This window comes from Rosa rugosa, chromosome 4 (genome assembly GCF_958449725.1).
Source record: "Rosa rugosa chromosome 4, drRosRugo1.1, whole genome shotgun sequence".
NCBI lineage: Eukaryota > Viridiplantae > Streptophyta > Magnoliopsida > Rosales > Rosaceae > Rosa > Rosa rugosa.
Window position 1 is genome coordinate 52,204,214 of NC_084823.1, and position 18,091 is coordinate 52,222,304.

General features: G+C 35.0%; 2 protein-coding genes and 1 long non-coding RNA gene across 7 annotated transcripts; 2 read left to right on the plus strand and 1 right to left on the minus strand.

Moving 5' to 3' along the window:
* The first annotated feature begins 2,169 nt into the window (after positions 1-2,169).
* Positions 2,170-4,910, plus strand: LOC133743716 (uncharacterized). Its single transcript, XM_062171751.1, has 2 exons — positions 2,170-2,487; positions 2,641-4,910. The coding sequence occupies exon 2, from the start codon at positions 3,494-3,496 to the stop codon at positions 4,751-4,753; it is 1,260 nt and encodes a 419-aa protein (XP_062027735.1). The 5' UTR covers positions 2,170-2,487; positions 2,641-3,493; the 3' UTR covers positions 4,754-4,910.
* Positions 4,911-5,386: 476 nt separating this feature from the next.
* LOC133743720 (uncharacterized) lies at positions 5,387-7,129 on the plus strand. Of its 3 annotated transcripts, XR_009863227.1 has the most exons (3): positions 5,412-5,803; positions 6,132-6,604; positions 6,860-7,129. It is a non-coding gene; the product is annotated as an uncharacterized LOC133743720 (long non-coding RNA). The 3 variants fall into 3 exon arrangements; XR_009863226.1 differs by lacking the exon at positions 6,860-7,129 and having other exon boundaries at positions 5,387-5,803; positions 6,129-6,772; XR_009863225.1 differs by lacking the exon at positions 6,860-7,129 and having other exon boundaries at positions 5,387-5,803; positions 6,132-6,772.
* A 4,439-nt stretch (positions 7,130-11,568) lies between these two features.
* On the minus strand, positions 11,569-15,249 carry LOC133743715 (transcription factor MYC4-like). 3 transcript variants are annotated; one of them, XM_062171749.1, is made up of 2 exons: positions 14,352-15,249; positions 11,569-12,246 (listed from the first exon to the last, which is right to left on the minus strand). In XM_062171749.1, the coding sequence occupies exons 1-2, from the start codon at positions 15,103-15,105 to the stop codon at positions 11,690-11,692; spliced, it is 1,311 nt and encodes a 436-aa protein (XP_062027733.1). In that variant the 5' UTR covers positions 15,106-15,249; the 3' UTR covers positions 11,569-11,689. The 3 variants fall into 3 exon arrangements, with proteins under 3 accessions (XP_062027733.1, XP_062027732.1, XP_062027731.1); XM_062171748.1 differs by having other exon boundaries at positions 11,569-12,285; XM_062171747.1 differs by having other exon boundaries at positions 11,569-12,318.
* Positions 15,250-18,091: the final 2,842 nt, after the last annotated feature.

An 18,091-nucleotide genomic window follows, 5' to 3' on the forward strand; every position in this document is an offset into this window, starting at 1 on the left:
CCGCCCATGCTTATCACTGTTTAACATGATATTAGAGCATGTCTCTCTCCAATTATGTCTCCAATTGTCATGGACCCGATTTGGGTTCATTAAGTTGGTCATTAGAAAGATTCCAATTGGATTATTTTGCTAGCGTACAATTTATAGCATTCATTTTCTTGAGATGACTAGTGTTAAACAACGACAAATATGGCTCGTGGTCTACTATTTTATCGATATTGTCCCAACTTAACCACCCAGTAGGTGTTGGATTTTAATACAAAATGTCTCGGTACAATTGGGTAAGAGTCACCCACTTAGAAGTTATATTTTTTTTTTGTCACTTTCCAAATGTGAGATCTTTCCTCTCCAACACGCCTCTTCACGTGCAACCTAACTCTAGATCTGCACTTGATATCAAGTAATAGTCCAATTCTTACATTAAATAACTGGTCAATCACGAAACAATCCAAGACCCACATCGAACACTTGGTAATAATCCAATCGGAATCTTTCCGATGACCAATTTAATGAACCCAAATTGGGTCCATGACAATTGGAGACATAATTGATGTTAAACAGTGATAAGCATGGGCCGTGGCCCACCATTTTACCGATACTATCTACTTAACCACCAAGTATGTGTTGAGCTTTAACACAAAAGGCCTTGGTACAGTTGGGTAAGAGTCACCTACTTATAAATTATATTTCTTTTTACTTTTCAAATGTGCGACCTTTCCTGTTCAACAACTAGGGTGTATGCATGGATGTGGTATATGAACAAATTAACTGATCGCTCAAATCCTTGCTCAAACTGTTCCTGACATGACTAAGGCCCAATTTGAGATAACTTAGCTTAAATCGTAAGCAATTGTAGTTTTTAACTTCTTTTTTTTAATTGAAATTGTAGTTTTTAACTTATGAAAGCTGTATTTTATCAATTTCTATAAGCAGCAGCTTAGAGCATCTTTAGCAGACTGTCTATTGTGACTCCTTAGCTATTTTGGAGAGCATGTTTAACTTTTTATCTTTTTTAGCAGCTGCACCAGACTCCTAAGTGGCTCTCTATTAATTATAACTTTTAGCTATTTTGCTCCTAAATATAGAGAACGGAATGAGGCTCTCTATAATTTAAAACATTCATTTTAAGTTATTTTATGTAATTTATAAATACATATAAACTATTTAATATTCATTTAAAAATAATATAAATTCAAAACTAGTTAAAATAGAGAGCATTGATGCAGACATAATTCTAAAGTGGCTAGCTAAAATGACTTTTTAGTTACTGTAGCTAAAATTTGACTCAAAAATGACTAGCATTGCTAAAAATACTCTTAATAATATAACTTTTGAAATATGTTATTTTATTTTATTTTACCACACATTTTTTGCTACCAGCATTTTGCAAAATATAAGCTATGTCAAATTGGGCCTAACATGCAGTACTCATTGTTTGTGTCTAGTCTGCAAGGAATTGATGTAATTAACTAGTGTCTAGCTAGTGTTAGAAAGATTAAGTCTCTCTCTCTCTCTCTCTTTTTTGTCCATATATGAAGCCAATTTTTCAGCAAATTAAGCTACCTAGCGTACAACTTAGCATTCGTTTTCTTGAGACGGTTGGTGTGTGTGCATGCATATGGTAGATGAACATTCAAGCCTTCAAGAAGAAAGAAATCACCACATGTTTCTCAACTTCTTTGCTTGATTCATATATGGTGTGTTGCATGTGTGTGGGGTGTACGTGTTTCAGTGATTATAGAACAGCAACCTCATTTTCATATGTTTCGTGCGGTCATGCCATAAACATCATAGTACTACGAACTGTACTATTGGAGGAAGACGACACCTCGGCTCGAAAATGATTGAAACCAAACCAAATAAGTACAATAATTTCATGCTTTCTTTAAGTTTGGAATCTTCTTTCTCTTTCATAATTTGTTTTGGGAAAATTTCACAAATGGTCACTCAACTATGACTCATTCGAAACTTTGGTCACTGAAGTTTCAAATATATCACTTTGGTCACTCAACTATTACACTGTCAATCACTTAAGTCACTTTGTTAATTTTTTTCATTATAAAAAATACTCTTTGGGTGACTTAAGTGATTGACAGTGTAATAGTTGAGTGACCAAAGTGATATATTTGAAACTTCAGTGACCAAAGTGTCGAATGAGTCATAGGCCCAATTTAGGATTGATTTTGGAGCTGCTTTTGGGACCAAAAGTGCTTTTACAATTTAGTTGGGCTGTTTGGTAAAACCTGTAGAATCAGCTTCCATCCGGAAGCGCTTCCTTGAACCGCAGAAATCAAGAAGCTCAATTTCTTAGCTTTGGAAATCTGCTTCTGCGGGAATCAAGTTGAAGACGCGGAAGTGTTAATGAAATTTCTGATATTGGCGAAATTGTCCTTCTGGTTTTCTTGCTTCTTCTTTCACGTCCACATCCTCCGCTCTCTCACTGCTTCTTCTCTCTGACTGGCAAGGAGCCAATCCATATCGTCAAAGGTATGCCTCTCAGATCCAAGTGCAAAATTTAAAGCAAGATGAATAATTCTTCGTCAATTCTATATGTATTTTGCAATTTTTGGATGATTTTTTTCTTCTCCTTTGTCATCAATATTTCATTAACCCATGGGTCTCCTCCAAATCAATTGCTAGAGCCATTTGGAATTGATATCTGCTGGGAATTGATGTCTGTTTTGAGTTAGCCCAGGGTTAGTATTTCATGAATGCATGGTTTTTGCTTTGTCAGTAATTTGTATAATGATTCTGAAAGGCCCCTGCAATTTTGTTAAAATTGATATGGCAATGCTGCAATTGACATCTTCTGTTGTTAATTGAGGACTTTGGGGTTGAGCATCTGTTGCAATTGGTATCTCATTCATTGCCCTTCACCTATCTCAGTGTCCCTATCTATAAAGGGTGTCCGAAGCCATCCTATTTCAGAACCATTGCAGACAAAGTAAGATGTAATCTCTCTTCTTGGAAGGGTAAACAACTCTCCCAGGCTGCCAGACTTCAGCTAATTTCTTCTGTTATTCACAGTCAGCTCTTACATAGCTTTCAGGTTTATGCATGGCCCCGGTCTCTCCTTTTGAAGGTGCAGCAATGGACACGGAATTTTTTCTGGTCTGGTGACCCCTTAAAGAAAGGCTCTGCACTTATTGCTTGGGATACATGTTGTCTTCCGCTTGAGCAAGGAGGTTTGGGTTTAAAAAATTTATTTCATTTTAACCGGGCTTTGCTCCTAAAGAATTGTTGGAACATAGTCAATGGCTCATCCCCTTCAGCAGCCCTCCTGAGAGAGCGATTCTTTTCTCATGATTTGCTCCCTATTCAGTATTATCAACGATCCTCAGTGTGGCCTGGTCTTAAAAAATTATGGGATTCTTTCTACTCTAATCTCCAGTGGTTGGTGGGAGATGGTAGCAGAATTTCTTTCTGTTCGGACAATTGGTTGGGTGCTTCAATTTCTTCCATTCATCAGCTCACGCCAGTGGTGCAGTCCCTTATGCCATCCAGAGTTAGTGGTTTTATTAAAAATAAGCAATGGGCAATTCCTCCTATCTTTTCTTTTTTCTTTCCAGATCTTGCTTCAAGAATTTCTAATGTGGTGTTGCCTCTGGAAAATGAGGGGGACCAAGTCATCTGGCCTTCTAATGCAGCAGGCATTTTAACAACCAAGGATGCTTTCATGTTTCTCTCGCCACCTAGGCCTTTAGTAACCTGGTGCAAGTTGATTTGGAATAAGGCTTTACAGCCCCGCAAGAGCCTAGTGACTTGGAAGGTCTTAAAACAGAGGATTTTAACTGATGACTTGTTAGCAAGAAGGGGTATTTGTCTCTACTCTCAGTGCTCTATTTGTCAAATACAGGGTGAGTCTTTAAATCATCTTTTCTATGAGTGCGATTTAATCCATGATTTTTGGAGTTGGCTTGCTTCTTTTTTCCACAAGAGTATTATGCCGGGTACATCTCTTGCTAATCTTCTCTCCCCAGATTTTCTAAATGGGATGACTAGTGCTTCAAAAACTCTATGGAGTTTTGCTTTTTGCAATGCTCTGTGGTGCATATGGTCGGAGAGAAACAAAATCCGGTTTCATGAAGCTACTTTTCATTTAGCACGGTTCAAGCATTGGTTTCTACTTTCTCTGAAAGAGTCTGCCTCCATTCACTTTATGCCATGCTCTAACCCTTTGAGAATGCAAGGCCTATTCGCCGTGCTAGGTCTTTCGTCCCTGACTGTAAAGGCTCCAAAATATATCCCAGTGCAATGGATCCCCCCCCCCCCAATGCATTGGTTGAAGGTGAATACTGATGGTTCTTTTCGAGACAATAGCACAGCTGGATTTGGGGGGATTTTTAGAGATTATGAGGGTCAGTTTAGAGGAGCTTTTGCTAAAAAAGTGGAGACTCTCAGTGCAATTGATGCGGAAGTGTTGGCAGTTATTGAGGCTTTGAGGATTGCTTGGGTTAAGAGTTGGACTCACATCTGGCTCGAAACCGACTCCATGCTGGTGGTTCACTATTTCAAGAATCCAAAGTTAGTTCCATGGAGGCTATGGAGGGCATGGTCTAACTGTTTGTCTTTCACCCGTATGATCCATTTTCGAGTCTCTCATACTTTCCGGGAGGGGAACACTGTTGCTGATGCTCTTGCTAATCATGGTGCGTTCAATGCGGGTTATAGCTGGTGGGATGACCTTCCATCCTTTATTGCTGGTCATTATGGGTGCGACCTGTCTTCTATGGTTTATTATAGATTTCGGTGATGATTTTGTTTGTCTTTATTTTTTGTCTTTTCCTTTGTTTTCGCTTGTTTTGCTCGTACAATGCAAGAAATGCTTGTATTTTCCTTCTTCAGGTTGGGTTTTGGTTTGGTCCCCCCAACTATTTCGTATTTCTTTTTATGATTTAATAAAGGGTTATTATCACAAATGGTACCTGAACTTTTCCTCTATTTTATCGATGGTACCTGAACTTCAATTTTGATCACAACCAGTACCCGAACTTTTCGATTTCATTTTAAATGGTACCTAAGGCCACCTTCGGTCACTATTCCGGCCAAAAAACCCAAATCTAAAAAAATAAAAAACAAAAAAACAAGTTCAAGGAAAGTCTATTACCAAAAAATCATCACTATATATGATCGCAACCCTTGAAATCATCAAAAATCATCACTATGATCGCCTCCCTTGCCGTTTTTAGTCGGAATAGTGACCGGAGGTGGCTCTAGGTACCATTTAAAATGAAATCGAAAAGTTCGGGTACTAGTTGTGATCAAAATTGAAGTTCAGGTACCATCAATAAAATTGAGATATAGTTCAGGTACCATTTGTGATAATAACCCTTTAATAAATTAAGGGGATGGGGGGTGGGTTCCCAGAGTGTGGCAGACCCTTCTCCTTCGGGATTGAGGGTGGGACTTGCTCCCTACATTGTCTGCCTCCGAGGAACTAATATCGCCTAATCCCTTATTTATTTAAAAAAAAAAAAAAACTCAGGCCAGTATCTATAGCTAAAAGTTTAAGCTTTGAGATGCCCAGATCGTTGCTACCTCTTGCTTCGTTTGGCTTCCCAGTTGGCTCAGTCTCTCACGACGACCTAGAGAGAGAGATAGAGATAGAGAGAGAGAGAGAGAGAGAGAGAGAGAGAGATGGGGGCAGCGTGGATCGCAACGACTATGGTAGTGGTGGTGTGTTTGGTAGGTGCATCATCATCGGTAGAGTAGCTGAGCACTAGAGAATGTGAGAATCTTGGTTTCACTGGGCTTGCTTTGTGCTCTGATTGCAACAGTTTGGCTGACTATGTCAAAGACCAAGGTTTATTCTCTCTCTCTCTCTCTCTCAGCTTTGATTTCTAAATTGTTGGGCTGATCCTTGTGGTATATGTGAATACTTCTCTTCATCTAATTTGATGATGATTATAGTTTAATATATGTTCTAGTTTATATATATTGGAATTTTGGGTGTTTGGATTAGAATTGATTGGTAAATGATGGACTGGAAATCGAAATGTTCTTCTTTTTGAAAATGCATTGCAGTGTGGATCTGGTTTCCTTAATGTGGGTTTCCCCATTTAGACATGCTAAGGTTCCATGTGTTTTTAATGTAATCCAATTTGATTCCAGTTTCTTTAACTGTGCAGCAGACATGTACCTGATTCATAGCACCAGAGGAACTTGACTCGAGTTCCATTGTTTCTGTTGCTCCAACTAACCGGGAAGAGGTGCATACTCTCTATAGCCTCATATAAACGCAAAGAGTTGTAGGAAGGAATTGAACTAGTGTCCTGCCTCGTACATATGCAGAAAATCTGTGTTGCTGACTCTCCTGCCTTTCATTGTATAAGAGCCTTTTGGGAACCACTTCTGCTCTGCACCAGTAAGAAAATAAGTGTTGCGTTTTTGAAGTTAGGTATGTCAAGCACCAAACCATTGGTGTATCTGACCTTGCATAGTTGTGGCTGTACTAAGGCTTCTAGAGCATATGGCTGATGGTGTGATATCTATGTCCGTCATGCACTCTAAGGATGGCATGAGTTAATAGCTGATGCAACATCTTGTTGAGGAAATCGTTAAGCTTTTCTCATAGTGCTGGTTGAGAATTCTCTTAAATCAGTAGGTAAGGATAGTGGCAGACTGGCAGTTAATGTGGATTGTTTTGTTCCTAAAAAAGTTGCAGCCCCTCATACTAGAGGTTGTATAAACGGTCATTTCATTATCAGCTAGATTTTTAACCCCTATGAATTGCTCACATCAATAATAACATTACGTTGTAGTTCAACTGAGATTTTTTGGTGTATACTTCCTTAGTTATCTTATGATCTGTGGTTTTCTCACCAAAAAATTTCTGAACTTTTTTCCGTGTTTATTGCAGCTCTATTGCTTTACCACGTATACCTTGCATTCAATTGGAACCAAACTTTGTATTTGATGGATAAAAGATAATCTTGCAACTGCCACGAAGTTATATGAATCTGCCTTAAAACCTTACACCAGGATTGGAGCTTATGGCTATATTACTATAATGTCTAATGAATGCATCTACTTAGTATTTAGTTGCAAATTTCAAGTGACTTTAATATATTTTGTGTAATGGTTCCGGTTGAACTATGGTTGAGAAATTAATCTAAATATTCTAGACTTATTTTGTGTAATAGTAAAACATAATATGCATATTAAAGGGTTTAAAGTAAATCTTTTATTCGGTCCAAGCAAGGGTATAAGGATAATACATGAGAAATTTTTTTATTTGGTATGGTTACGTAATCAAAAAACAAAATTATGTATTTTAGTAGCATATCTTGCCATGTATGACCATTTTGGTAATTATACTCAGTCAAAAGCACTTTTGCCATGCAACTTACCAAACACCTAGAAATTGCTTTTCGTTCTCACAACACTTTTAAAAACAGTTTACCAAACACCTCAGTTGCTTCTTCTCACAGCAAGTTCGGAAGTGCTTCCTCTCACAGCAAGTTCGGAAGTGCTTCTTCTCACAGCACATCAATCCCAAACTAAGCCATAGTTGAGTGACCATTTGTGGAATTCTCCCATTTGTTTTTGTATTTTCTTATCTTCTGTTTTTTGTGTTGAGACACAAAAGACACGAAATAAAGCGGGTTGAACCCGCACGATTAAACAGCGGGTCGGCAGTGGGTCAACCTGTAATAACCCGAAAATTAGTGTCAACTATAGAGTACTATATTATTAGTTATATTCGAAATGTCTTACTTTGTTATTAAGCTCAAGACTCTCATCCATATTATTTTTATGATGCATGTCATTTTAGTACTAATTATTGATATTTTCTTTTTACCTTAAGAAAGCACTAAAGTTCTTTACTTATCAATTAGGTAAATGTGTATCTATATATTTATGGATGTGTGCATGTATATATATATATATAATTGGCAAAACTGCTTTATGTTTTCTTTCTTTTACTACTCTTTTAATTTTACTCTTCCTTTTAATCATTTAACCTAACTAGTGGATTAGCCACTTGCATTACAATATTAGTCACTCACTTATCTTAGTGCTTAATTCTAGCCTATATATATCATTATGATCTGATCATACTCAACTTGAAGATCAAATGCAAAATTTGATCAAAAAACTCCCTTAGTTGAAGAGAAAACCCAACTAAAAGTTCCTCACACAAATCCTTCATCCTATTTCCCTTAAGAAGTTTCCTTTTGTGAAAGAAGTCCAAAGTTTGATCACAAGACCTTCTGAGTTCCTTAAGTAAGTACATGAATACATTTCTATATTCTTTTGTCTTTAAGATTTATCAAACTACATAATCAATGATAAAATGGAAAAGGATCTGCTTTGCTGCAAACCTGTATTTTCGTATATAACAAAGTCTGTTTTGTTAAAACTATTTACAGTATTAAATTCCTCATCAAAAGTTCTTCAGTTTAGGCTTTTGAATCACTAAAAAAGGTTAAGAAATGAAGAAGTTATGGCTAATCAAAGTTTTCAACTTTTAAACTCGCTGGAAATCTCATACAGCCATCACAACTTCAAAAATTCATATCTCCCTCATTTCTTATCCGTTTTCTACAAACTTTATATCAATTTGAAGCTTAGGACCTCTACTTGTGATCTGGAGAGTTTGAGAATTAATGGTAAAATACACGGAACGTAAAGACTTAAACACCAAAGGTCAGTATCAAAAATATCGGTTTCTGCACTGTTATGGTTCTTCACCATTTCTGGACTATATCCCTCTGATCTGGACTACATGACTTATTCCATTGAATTCCTTGTGAAAAACCCTTTGAAATGGTGTACTCATTTGACTAATTCGGACTTGTGATGGACAATATAACACATCTTGAAGTTTGATGACTCTAATCGGAGAAACATGAACACGGTTGATGAACTTCAATGGATTTGGACATAAGAACTGAAACACTAACTATAATATAATTTTGTTAAATTCTGTATATTTACTTATTTAATGCTTGTACTTTATTATTTTACTTTATTTCAGTTATTTACAAGCTTATTAATTGTGTATAGTTACTCATTTAATGCTTGTGCTTTATTATTTTACTTGATTTCAATTATGTATAAGCTTATTTATTTTATTATGTTGCTTGCAAGTGAATTTACTTATTTGTGTTATACAATTATGTTACATATGTTTTCATATGAGATTATTGCTAAATATATGTATCTATATGTGTGTGTACATATACATATATTACGATCTATAATTCATAAAGATTGTATTTTGCGAATTTGATTATGTTTGAAAAGTACAGTTGTGAAGCCGGGTGATTTCTACAACCCCGTGCTTAAGTGAATTACTGGTAAATGTGTTTTGGTGTTATGAGACGTTAAGCCTGGGCCCTAGTCCCTACAGATAGTGCACTATTATACTCTTAGGAAAGAGGTGTTCTCCTTGAGTATACATACTTTGGATTTGTCCTCTGTATGCTGCGGCTTACCCGTGCTTTGGTATTATGGACCCTAGCACGTGGATTTATGATTTGTTACCAGTCAACCTGGCTTACTCGTGCTTTGGGTATAGTACGTTGGACCCTAGCACTTGTATTTATGATTTATTACCAGTTAATCCGAAAATTCACTAAGAAGAGAAGTGTACTTATATTATTTCGATCAAATATCTGTCTGCGATATATTATTAATATGTTACGATGATAAGTGAAAAAGAGAATTGAGCATGCATTTCTTTGAGGTTATTTCACATATTAATGCTGCAATATATTGTTGGTTCAATAAGGAGATGTGACTATATGATTTATTATAAACCATTCACACGGATGAATATATTTGTATATATGTGTGTGTGTATTGTGCGTATACATATACATATTTAAGAATTCGTATGAACATATAAATGGTTCCCGGTACATTTTTACTTGGTTATTCACTTTGATTTCCTATAAGACACATTAATATAAGAATGTATGTTGTGTACTTACTGGGCTTGTGTTGCTCATGATGCTACACCTTCTTGTTTTCAGGTAGCGATTAGACGCTTGGGGAAAATGGGGCGATTCTCTAAATAAATGAATGTTTTATTTTCTACCGCTTTCTCAAAAGAAATAATGTAATATATTTTGTTCAGCTTTAGTATTGTAAAAATAATAATTTCAATTTCTAATAAAAGTATTATTCAGACTTATTTGCAAATTCTTTTACTTTAATTTATCCATTGAGGAAGTTTTATTTGTAATAACCCACATCACGAATTCGGGTACCATATTTCAGTATAATATTGGTCTCGGGTTTGGGGTGTGACACAACCCGTCATGACCCATTTAATAACCGGGTCAATCGCAGGTCAACCCGCCAACACGAAGTGAACCCGTATAACCCGATTATGCTATACTTCTTCTTGAAATTTTGGACGTTAGAAGTATTTGATCCTAGGATTGGATTGGACAATTTGAAATATTTTGCTTCATCATTATTGGATTTAATTATTTATGAATTATATATCATTATTTATATTCTTTGTCTTATAGAGTTTTTAGTGAATTTAATCAATTTATGCATATTTTTTGTTAAATGGGTCGCAGTGTTAACCCTTAAATGGGTCATTTTGCCCAACATGACACAACCTATTTATTAAATGGGTTAAGCGGGTTGGAAACAGGTAACCCGTTTAATAAATAAATTGAGTTTGAGTTTAAATTTTCGACACGATTAATATTTGGTTGGGTTTGGGTTTGTCTCTTGTGACACGACATATACCTTGACCTCCCGACATGACCCATTAACAGCCCTAGTTGAGTAGATACCTAGTTTTTTTTTTTTTTAGAATAAATGTCAACTCCATTAATAATAAGAAAAATTACAAAAGACATATGTAGAAGCTAGCAAAGATACGATTGGATGTGAAACTGCATCTGAGGACGCATCGGGTGTAAACCGTGCAATATGAAAAGTTACTAATAGTATGACCAACCATAAAAGGGCAATCTTCTATCAAAGTAACCGGTGGTATGACCGACCAAGCAGATTCATCGTACATCTTACATCAAAAAGAGAACAATCTTCCACCTATGTTACCGCTAGTGTGACCGACCACGAAATGGCAATCTTCAAGCAATGTAAATGGTGATGTGACCATCCAAACATCTTCCATGTAAAACATACACCAAACAAAGATCAATTTTCCACCAAAGTGACCTATGAACCAAAAAGGTGAAAACCAAATGAAAGTCAACCTCAAAGCCCAGATCCAGATCCGACCCGTGATCTAGATCCGTCAAAAAGATACCTAGTTGGCTAGCTATTCCATTTCAGTTTTTGTATAGCATTAGTGAAATAAATAAAAGAATTTGTAATCATTTAAAAACGTGATCAAATTAAATTAAATTCTTCATCTCAACCTGAGAGTAAATAAGTCATAGTGAAATTGAACATTATTTTTCTTTTTCTTTTTTTTCTTTAATTTAAAGAGGATCAAAGGATTTCACTCTTACCCCCATTACTTTATTTTTTTTAAAGAGGATCAAAGAATTTCACTCCTACCCCATGATGACTCGAACCTATGACTTCGATTTTAGGTAATGAGCGCTCTAACCACTGATCTTATGATCAAAGAACTTGCTTGCGATTTCGTTAAAAATCTTTAAAGTACAACTATGAAATAAATAATTATTTTACAAAGATAAACTTCGAGATTAAGATATATTGATGGAAAACTATTTTTCCCATTATCTACCTAGGGAAAGTTTGACAATCTTTTTATAATGGCGGTTCTCATGGCCTCCTCACTTGTGAATCCAAATGGAACTCGTGCCACAACATCTTGAAGCATAAACTCCTTCACACTTGAAATGCTTGCATGATAAATATGCAATTCGAGGTCTTTGAGTGCATTCATCAATCTTGCATATGGATAGTCCTCATTATCCGTACTCCGAACTCGAATCATTGCTTCAGAGCCTACAAATTTCACATCCACTTCCATAACAGCAGATGCTCTGTAACTTATGGAGTTGGTGCTACCCACTTTGGGTATCTTGGTTTGTGCTTGGATTTTGGCCTCCAGTTTATCAATCTTTGTCTTCAGATTATTGATGTACTCAACTGCATCAGCAAGTAAAGAAGCTTTGTCCATCCTTGACACATTTGGAACAGCAGCTCTCAGAGCATAGAATCGATGATTCAGCCTTTCACGTCGTTGTCTCTCTGCCTCCACATGGTTTAGTGGTGGTGATTCTCGTCTGCCGTTCACATGGCTTGATGACCTCCCTCTCTTTTTTGATCGATTATTCTCTATATTTTCAGAAGGCCCTGAATCAGATGACAACCCACCTATATTGAAAGTCACTTCTCTCTTACCACGCCCTTATAATACCATAAATATACTTGTCATTTGAAAAAAGTAAGAGCTCGACAATAAGGCTTTCAAATATAATTTACGGTTTTATAGACGAGAGATTATTCAGAGCACCGCCGTGCACTTGCACCAACATAAATGAATGGTTAGATTGCATTAAATACACTTTTTGTTTATTAAAAATAAAGTTGATAATAAATATCAAGGGTTGAGATTATTTTATAAGGATTGAGTCACTTGCACCGTCGGTGCATAGAATAATTTCCATTTATAGACTTGTACACTGAAATTTTATGAGTTTTCATATTTTGATTGAAGGAAAATTTTTGTTTTTTTATGGGGAATGAATAAATTCATCAATTTTAAACGCATGACAACCATACTAAGTCAGTGTCACAGAGATGATACATATGCTAGAAATTAATTTCTTCATAGTGTTTTTCTGGAATTGGCTTTCGTTTTGTCCTACATCCGACTTATACTATTTTTCTTCATTTAATAAATTTCCGAAGGAAGACATTGATTTAGTCCTCTCCTCGTTTACCTAAAAAAAAATATATATATCTCATAATGTTAAAGCCACATACAGCCTAGGAGTTTTTTAAGGAAGCAACGCTCATTAAATCTTGAGTTACATGTTTATTCAATATGAGTTTTCATATTTTGGTTGAAGAGAAAATTGGCCCAATCACTCCCACTCAAATTCTATACCAAACCAAACAAATTTTGTCGTCTGATATGACCAAAAAATTGACTCAATATATTTCAATCTTTACGAAGTTATTATCTCAAAACAAAATATCTAGAAAAAAAAAAACGGTTGTATTTGGGAAAGTCAATAATAAAATCTAAAATAATAAATTAATTAGCAATTCATTAAATAAACAACTAGCATTTCTCTACACATGTTCTGCATGTATAAGTATTTTTCTTTTCAGAAAAAAAAAATAATGGATGAAAAACAACTATTGCAGAGAGAGGCTAGTGGGAGAGAAAAGTGGAATTTGTGGGATTTGTTTTATTTATTTTTGTTAGTAAAAATATAATTTGCAATTATCATAATGGCTCTTGATATTTAATTAATTTTAAAGTAATGTTTTAGGGTCATTTCTGTTAAAAAATTTAATTTTGGCTAACAAAGCATCTTCTCTTAATAATAGTACTAGCAGGGCACACCCACTATTTTTTTTTTTTTAAACCCCACCCCAAGTTAAAAATAGTGGAGAAACATCTCGTACAACTACCACATTTTCTCCTATTTTTTATTCTTTTGTTTTTTATTATACAATTTACCATATTATCCATATTGATTAATTATAATTCATAATTTTTTAATAAATAAAGGTTAAATTGGTAAAAAAATTTCAATTTTGGAGACCAAGCTCTCTTTTCTTAATAATAGTATAGATAAATATTCAATCATGTGTAGTTCCCCATAAAATATATATATATATAACAGTAAATCCGTTCCATAAGAAAAACTAAGGACATCCTTACCTGAGAAAAATCCTATATCAGTCCGGCTACACTAAGGATGTCCTTAGTTTTTCTTAGGTACGAATTTCCGGTTTTCACCCACTTTCCGATCAAATTTTCACATCTTAACCGTTCAGTTTTTAGGTCCTAATGTATAGATCACCTCTGCAAAATTTCAGCCAAACTGGTGATCATTAAGGCATCCAAAACTGCAAATTACAACAATGTAAACGAACGGTTCCGGTTCGACAGATTCGGTTCGTTCGTGTAAATTGCAGTTTTGGACGCCTTAACGATCACCAAATTGGCTGAAATTTTGCAGAGGTGATCCATACATTAGGACCTAAAAACTGAACGGTTAAGATGTGAAAATGTGATCGGAAAGTGGGTGAAAACAGTAAATCCGTTCCATAAGAAAAACTAAGGACATCCTTACCTGAGATATATATATATATATATATATATATATATATATATATATATATATATATATATATATATATAAGAAGAAATTAATATAAAGGATATTATAGAAATCACTGAAAACAGGCATCAGATAGCTTACCATGTGTATTCGACTGCTTTTGAGTTGCTGAAAACATTAATCCATTTTGGGGCAGTGGAACGTGAACATGAGACTCCTGGCTTCCCTGCTTTGAGTTGGAGTCTGATATTCCAAAAAGTGATTTTGCTTGCTGCACAAAACCCCAGTCTTCTTTAATCACATCCAAAGAAGCCACTTCAAGCACCCCACTATAAGTTGCAACACAAACCAGAGTTCGAATTCCATGCATGCGAGCCTCTTGTACTCTCTCACACTCATAGAACTGAAACTCACCATCTCCTGCCAACCAAATGAAAGCACTAGAAGAATGCACACGGCCCAGAATGTTGGAATTCCCATTGTGGCCTGCAGCAAACGACTGTGTTAAAGAGACGGTGTAGAAGTAGAACCACTCGGAGTCAGTCACGTCTCCGTTAATGTCTTCAAATCTCTCCGAGTCCATGTCGTCATGACACAGCGCTTCGATCTCTCTGTTGACCATCCCAAATCTGGGTCGGTAGTTATTATCTGAGTTCTGAATGCTTGATTTTTTGGATGAGAAGTCTCTAATGCCTCTGAAATGGCCTCCGGCCCATGACAAAGAAACGCCGTTGTCGTCGTTACTGTCTTTGGAGGCTTTCCAGAAAATGGAGTAAACCCAGGTTTCAGGGCGGTTCTGAAGTATGAATTGGAGACGTTGTTGAAGCAATGTGGCTGAGGTAGTTTTTGGATAAACATTGTAGGGTGAAGAACATGAGGAAATAATCTCACCCATGGCCTTACTAGAGAGTTGGACAAGTATGTATAAATGCGCGCAATTAAGGAATACTTTTAGAGATGGAAGAAGATCAGAGTTTGATAGATGGATGCTCCGTGTTGTGAATAGTTGGGGGAGCTAAATAATTCAACTTCGATTCAGTGGTCACCTCTGAATGAAGTACTGTAATGTCCATTATTAGGCCATCTATAATCATTTGTGGTCTAAAATTTTAAAAGTACTATTATAATTTTTCCAACTTCAATTATTTGGGGCTAAATTATAGACATTCATATATATTTTTTTAATTTGTATAATTTAAATTTAAATTTTAGTTTTTTTTTTTGGTCAAGTGTAGTTAAAATTTAACTAATTCAAGTGTAGTTAAAATTTATTTTTGAGATAAAAAACTATTTCTAATGTGTAGATTGAAGGAAACTTACTATATAAGAGCATCTCCAACAGTTGAATTTATTTTTTAGTTAAATTTAGCTAAACTTGTGAAATATAGCTATTGATTTAACAATGTTGCTCCATCAATGATAGCTATTTGTAAGTGATATATTATGTTTCATCGAATCGTAAACTGACATGTGGACAAAAGAGGAGAGAGAAATATAACTTTTGCTTTAGCTATGTAGGATTTTCTAGCTAAATATAGCTAGCCAATTTAGCTAAAGTTAAATATAGCTAAGCTATAGCTAGTCTGTTGGAGTTGAATTTTGCTTCAAAAATAGTTAAATATAGCTAAAAATTAAATTTAGCTACTCTGTTGGAGATGCTCTAAGATTTAGTATCTAAATTGGTAGGAGGAAGAAAAGAAGTGAGAGAATGTGAAGAAAGTGTGAAATTATGAGAAGGTGAAGAGAGAATTTATAGAAAAAATTGGTAATGTTTATAAGCAGTATCGTTAGAATTATATAGAAAAATAATAATAATAATAATAATAATAATAATAATAATAATAATAATTAGTAACTGCGATAGTGTGAGATCTCAAATTTTGAATTGGGTGCGGCTATTGCCACCCTACTATTTTCTTAGTTCACCCTACAAATATTTGAATTATTGAAAGACTATATTATCTAAGTGCAAAATGACTAATAAGTACACTAATTTCAAAATATAACCAAAAAATAAGTATACTTAAATTCTTATTGGATAACATTAATCATCATCTTCTCCACCAAAATCTAAATTCATTACTATTTTATTGTCTTTTTGTTCCCTCCTTATGGTTAATTCGTTATTTAGTTCACAAAACCATTAGTATTACCTTCATCAAAATCTTTGCAATACTGTTTGTGAACACCGAAAGTAAAGATTTATAACACAAAAAAAAAATATTATCTTCTTCATTGCTCATTTGTAAATAGGTTCGATACAGCTCGGGCTTAAGAAAAATATTCAAGTCGAGCCGAGCTTCAGCATGGAAAAAAAAATTCAAGCTTTAGCCCGACTCGAGCTCGATAAAAAACAAATGAGTCGAACATGATTATCTTAGTATTTGCTCCGGCTCGGCTCATTTACAACCCTAATTGCTCATAGTTGTTAACTTTACTAATATTCTGACATGGATTCCAATAGACGAACATTGAAAGTGAAATAGAAAATTAAAAAATGGAAGTAAATCAGATTATGATTTTTTTACGAAAAAATATTATATTTTAGTTCTCTTATTAGTAAAAATTAAATAAGATATTTTCGTTAATTTTTTTTTTAATTGGATATGTCATAGAAGGATATTTCTGAAGAAAAAAAATAGGTTAGATAAGTAAATTTAATACTGAAATTAAAATGTAGGGTGTAGTGAGTAAGTAGGGTGAACAAAGAAAATGATAGGGTGGCAATAGACGCACCCTTTTGAATTTCCTCAGATTTTGTTTTTGAGCGTGAAAAAGAAAAATAGAGGTCGTCATGAGTGCAGAGCATTTTTCGGGTTCCCAAGCTATTTTTAAGAAATTTTTGAAGTTAATTGAAAGAAAACAGAAATACTAACGTGGCGAGTTCTGATTGGCTCCTAGGCTAACACGTGGGGTTGAAGAAAGGAACAATTTATGCTGACGTGACGTCATTGTCAACAAAGTCATGGGACACTTGTCAGAATGTGGTTTTGTTTGGATGGTGTTGTGAAATGTTGCACGTGACACCAGGTCCACAGTCCCTAGTTGACACATGTCATATTGTCCTTCATTTGATCTATGAATAGGAATCAACCCCATCTCCTTACATTTTTCCATTTTTTCCGGGACTCTCTCTCCTCATTTTCTCTATCTAGTTTCTCTCTCTAAAATTTCGGGGAATCATAACTTTTAATTAGTAACTACAATTCAAGATCCGTGAAAGGCTACAGATTCGTCTTCATACCCTCTTTCTTTCCATAGAGGTCTGAATTAGATCAAACGATTAATTCTAAAAAGCTCATATTAGGAGGTTCGGTTTATGATCGGTATTCTAGGATCGAGGGTATGAATGTGTGCCCAATCTTCCACTTTCTTCATCCATTTTGGGTCTATAACATGGTCTATAGATAGACCAAATTTAAACTTTAAACCCTCAAAATACTTTTTTGTAATAGAATCAACCTCCAATTGGAGATGGAAAAGGACTACATGGGGTTTAAAGCACAACTAGCAAAACAACCAAATCACATTGATTTTAATCATACTAATTTAAATTAGCTACAGATATCGGTACGAACGATTAATTTAGACAGATATCTATGTGAAAGATTAATCGACACATATATCTGTATGTAATATGCTAGATTGAGACCACAAGAATATTCATTATAATTATATGTACAGTTGTGTGTGATATTAAATAGAACCCACATCTAAAATGTTAAATTAGTATTTCTTAACATACATTGATATCTATGACAATAACTATATCCTCATAATTTCAAGTATTAATATTGATAGATAAAAATTGACCTAGCCGTCTCTCTGCTAGGGTTTATCGAGGTTTCTTCCTCGATCAAATTTCCATACCTTCTACCCCG

Coding starts and splice junctions, on each gene's coding strand:
- LOC133743716 (XM_062171751.1), top strand. CDS start 3,494: ATGCCATCCAGAGTTAGTGGTTTTATTAAAAATAAGCAATGGGCAATT.
- LOC133743715 (XM_062171747.1), bottom strand. CDS start 15,105: ATGGGTGAGATTATTTCCTCATGTTCTTCACCCTACAATGTTTATCCA. Junction 12,319..14,351: donor AAAGCAGTCGAATACACATG/GTAAGCTATCTG, acceptor TGGTATTATAAG/GGCGTGGTAAGAGAGAAGTG.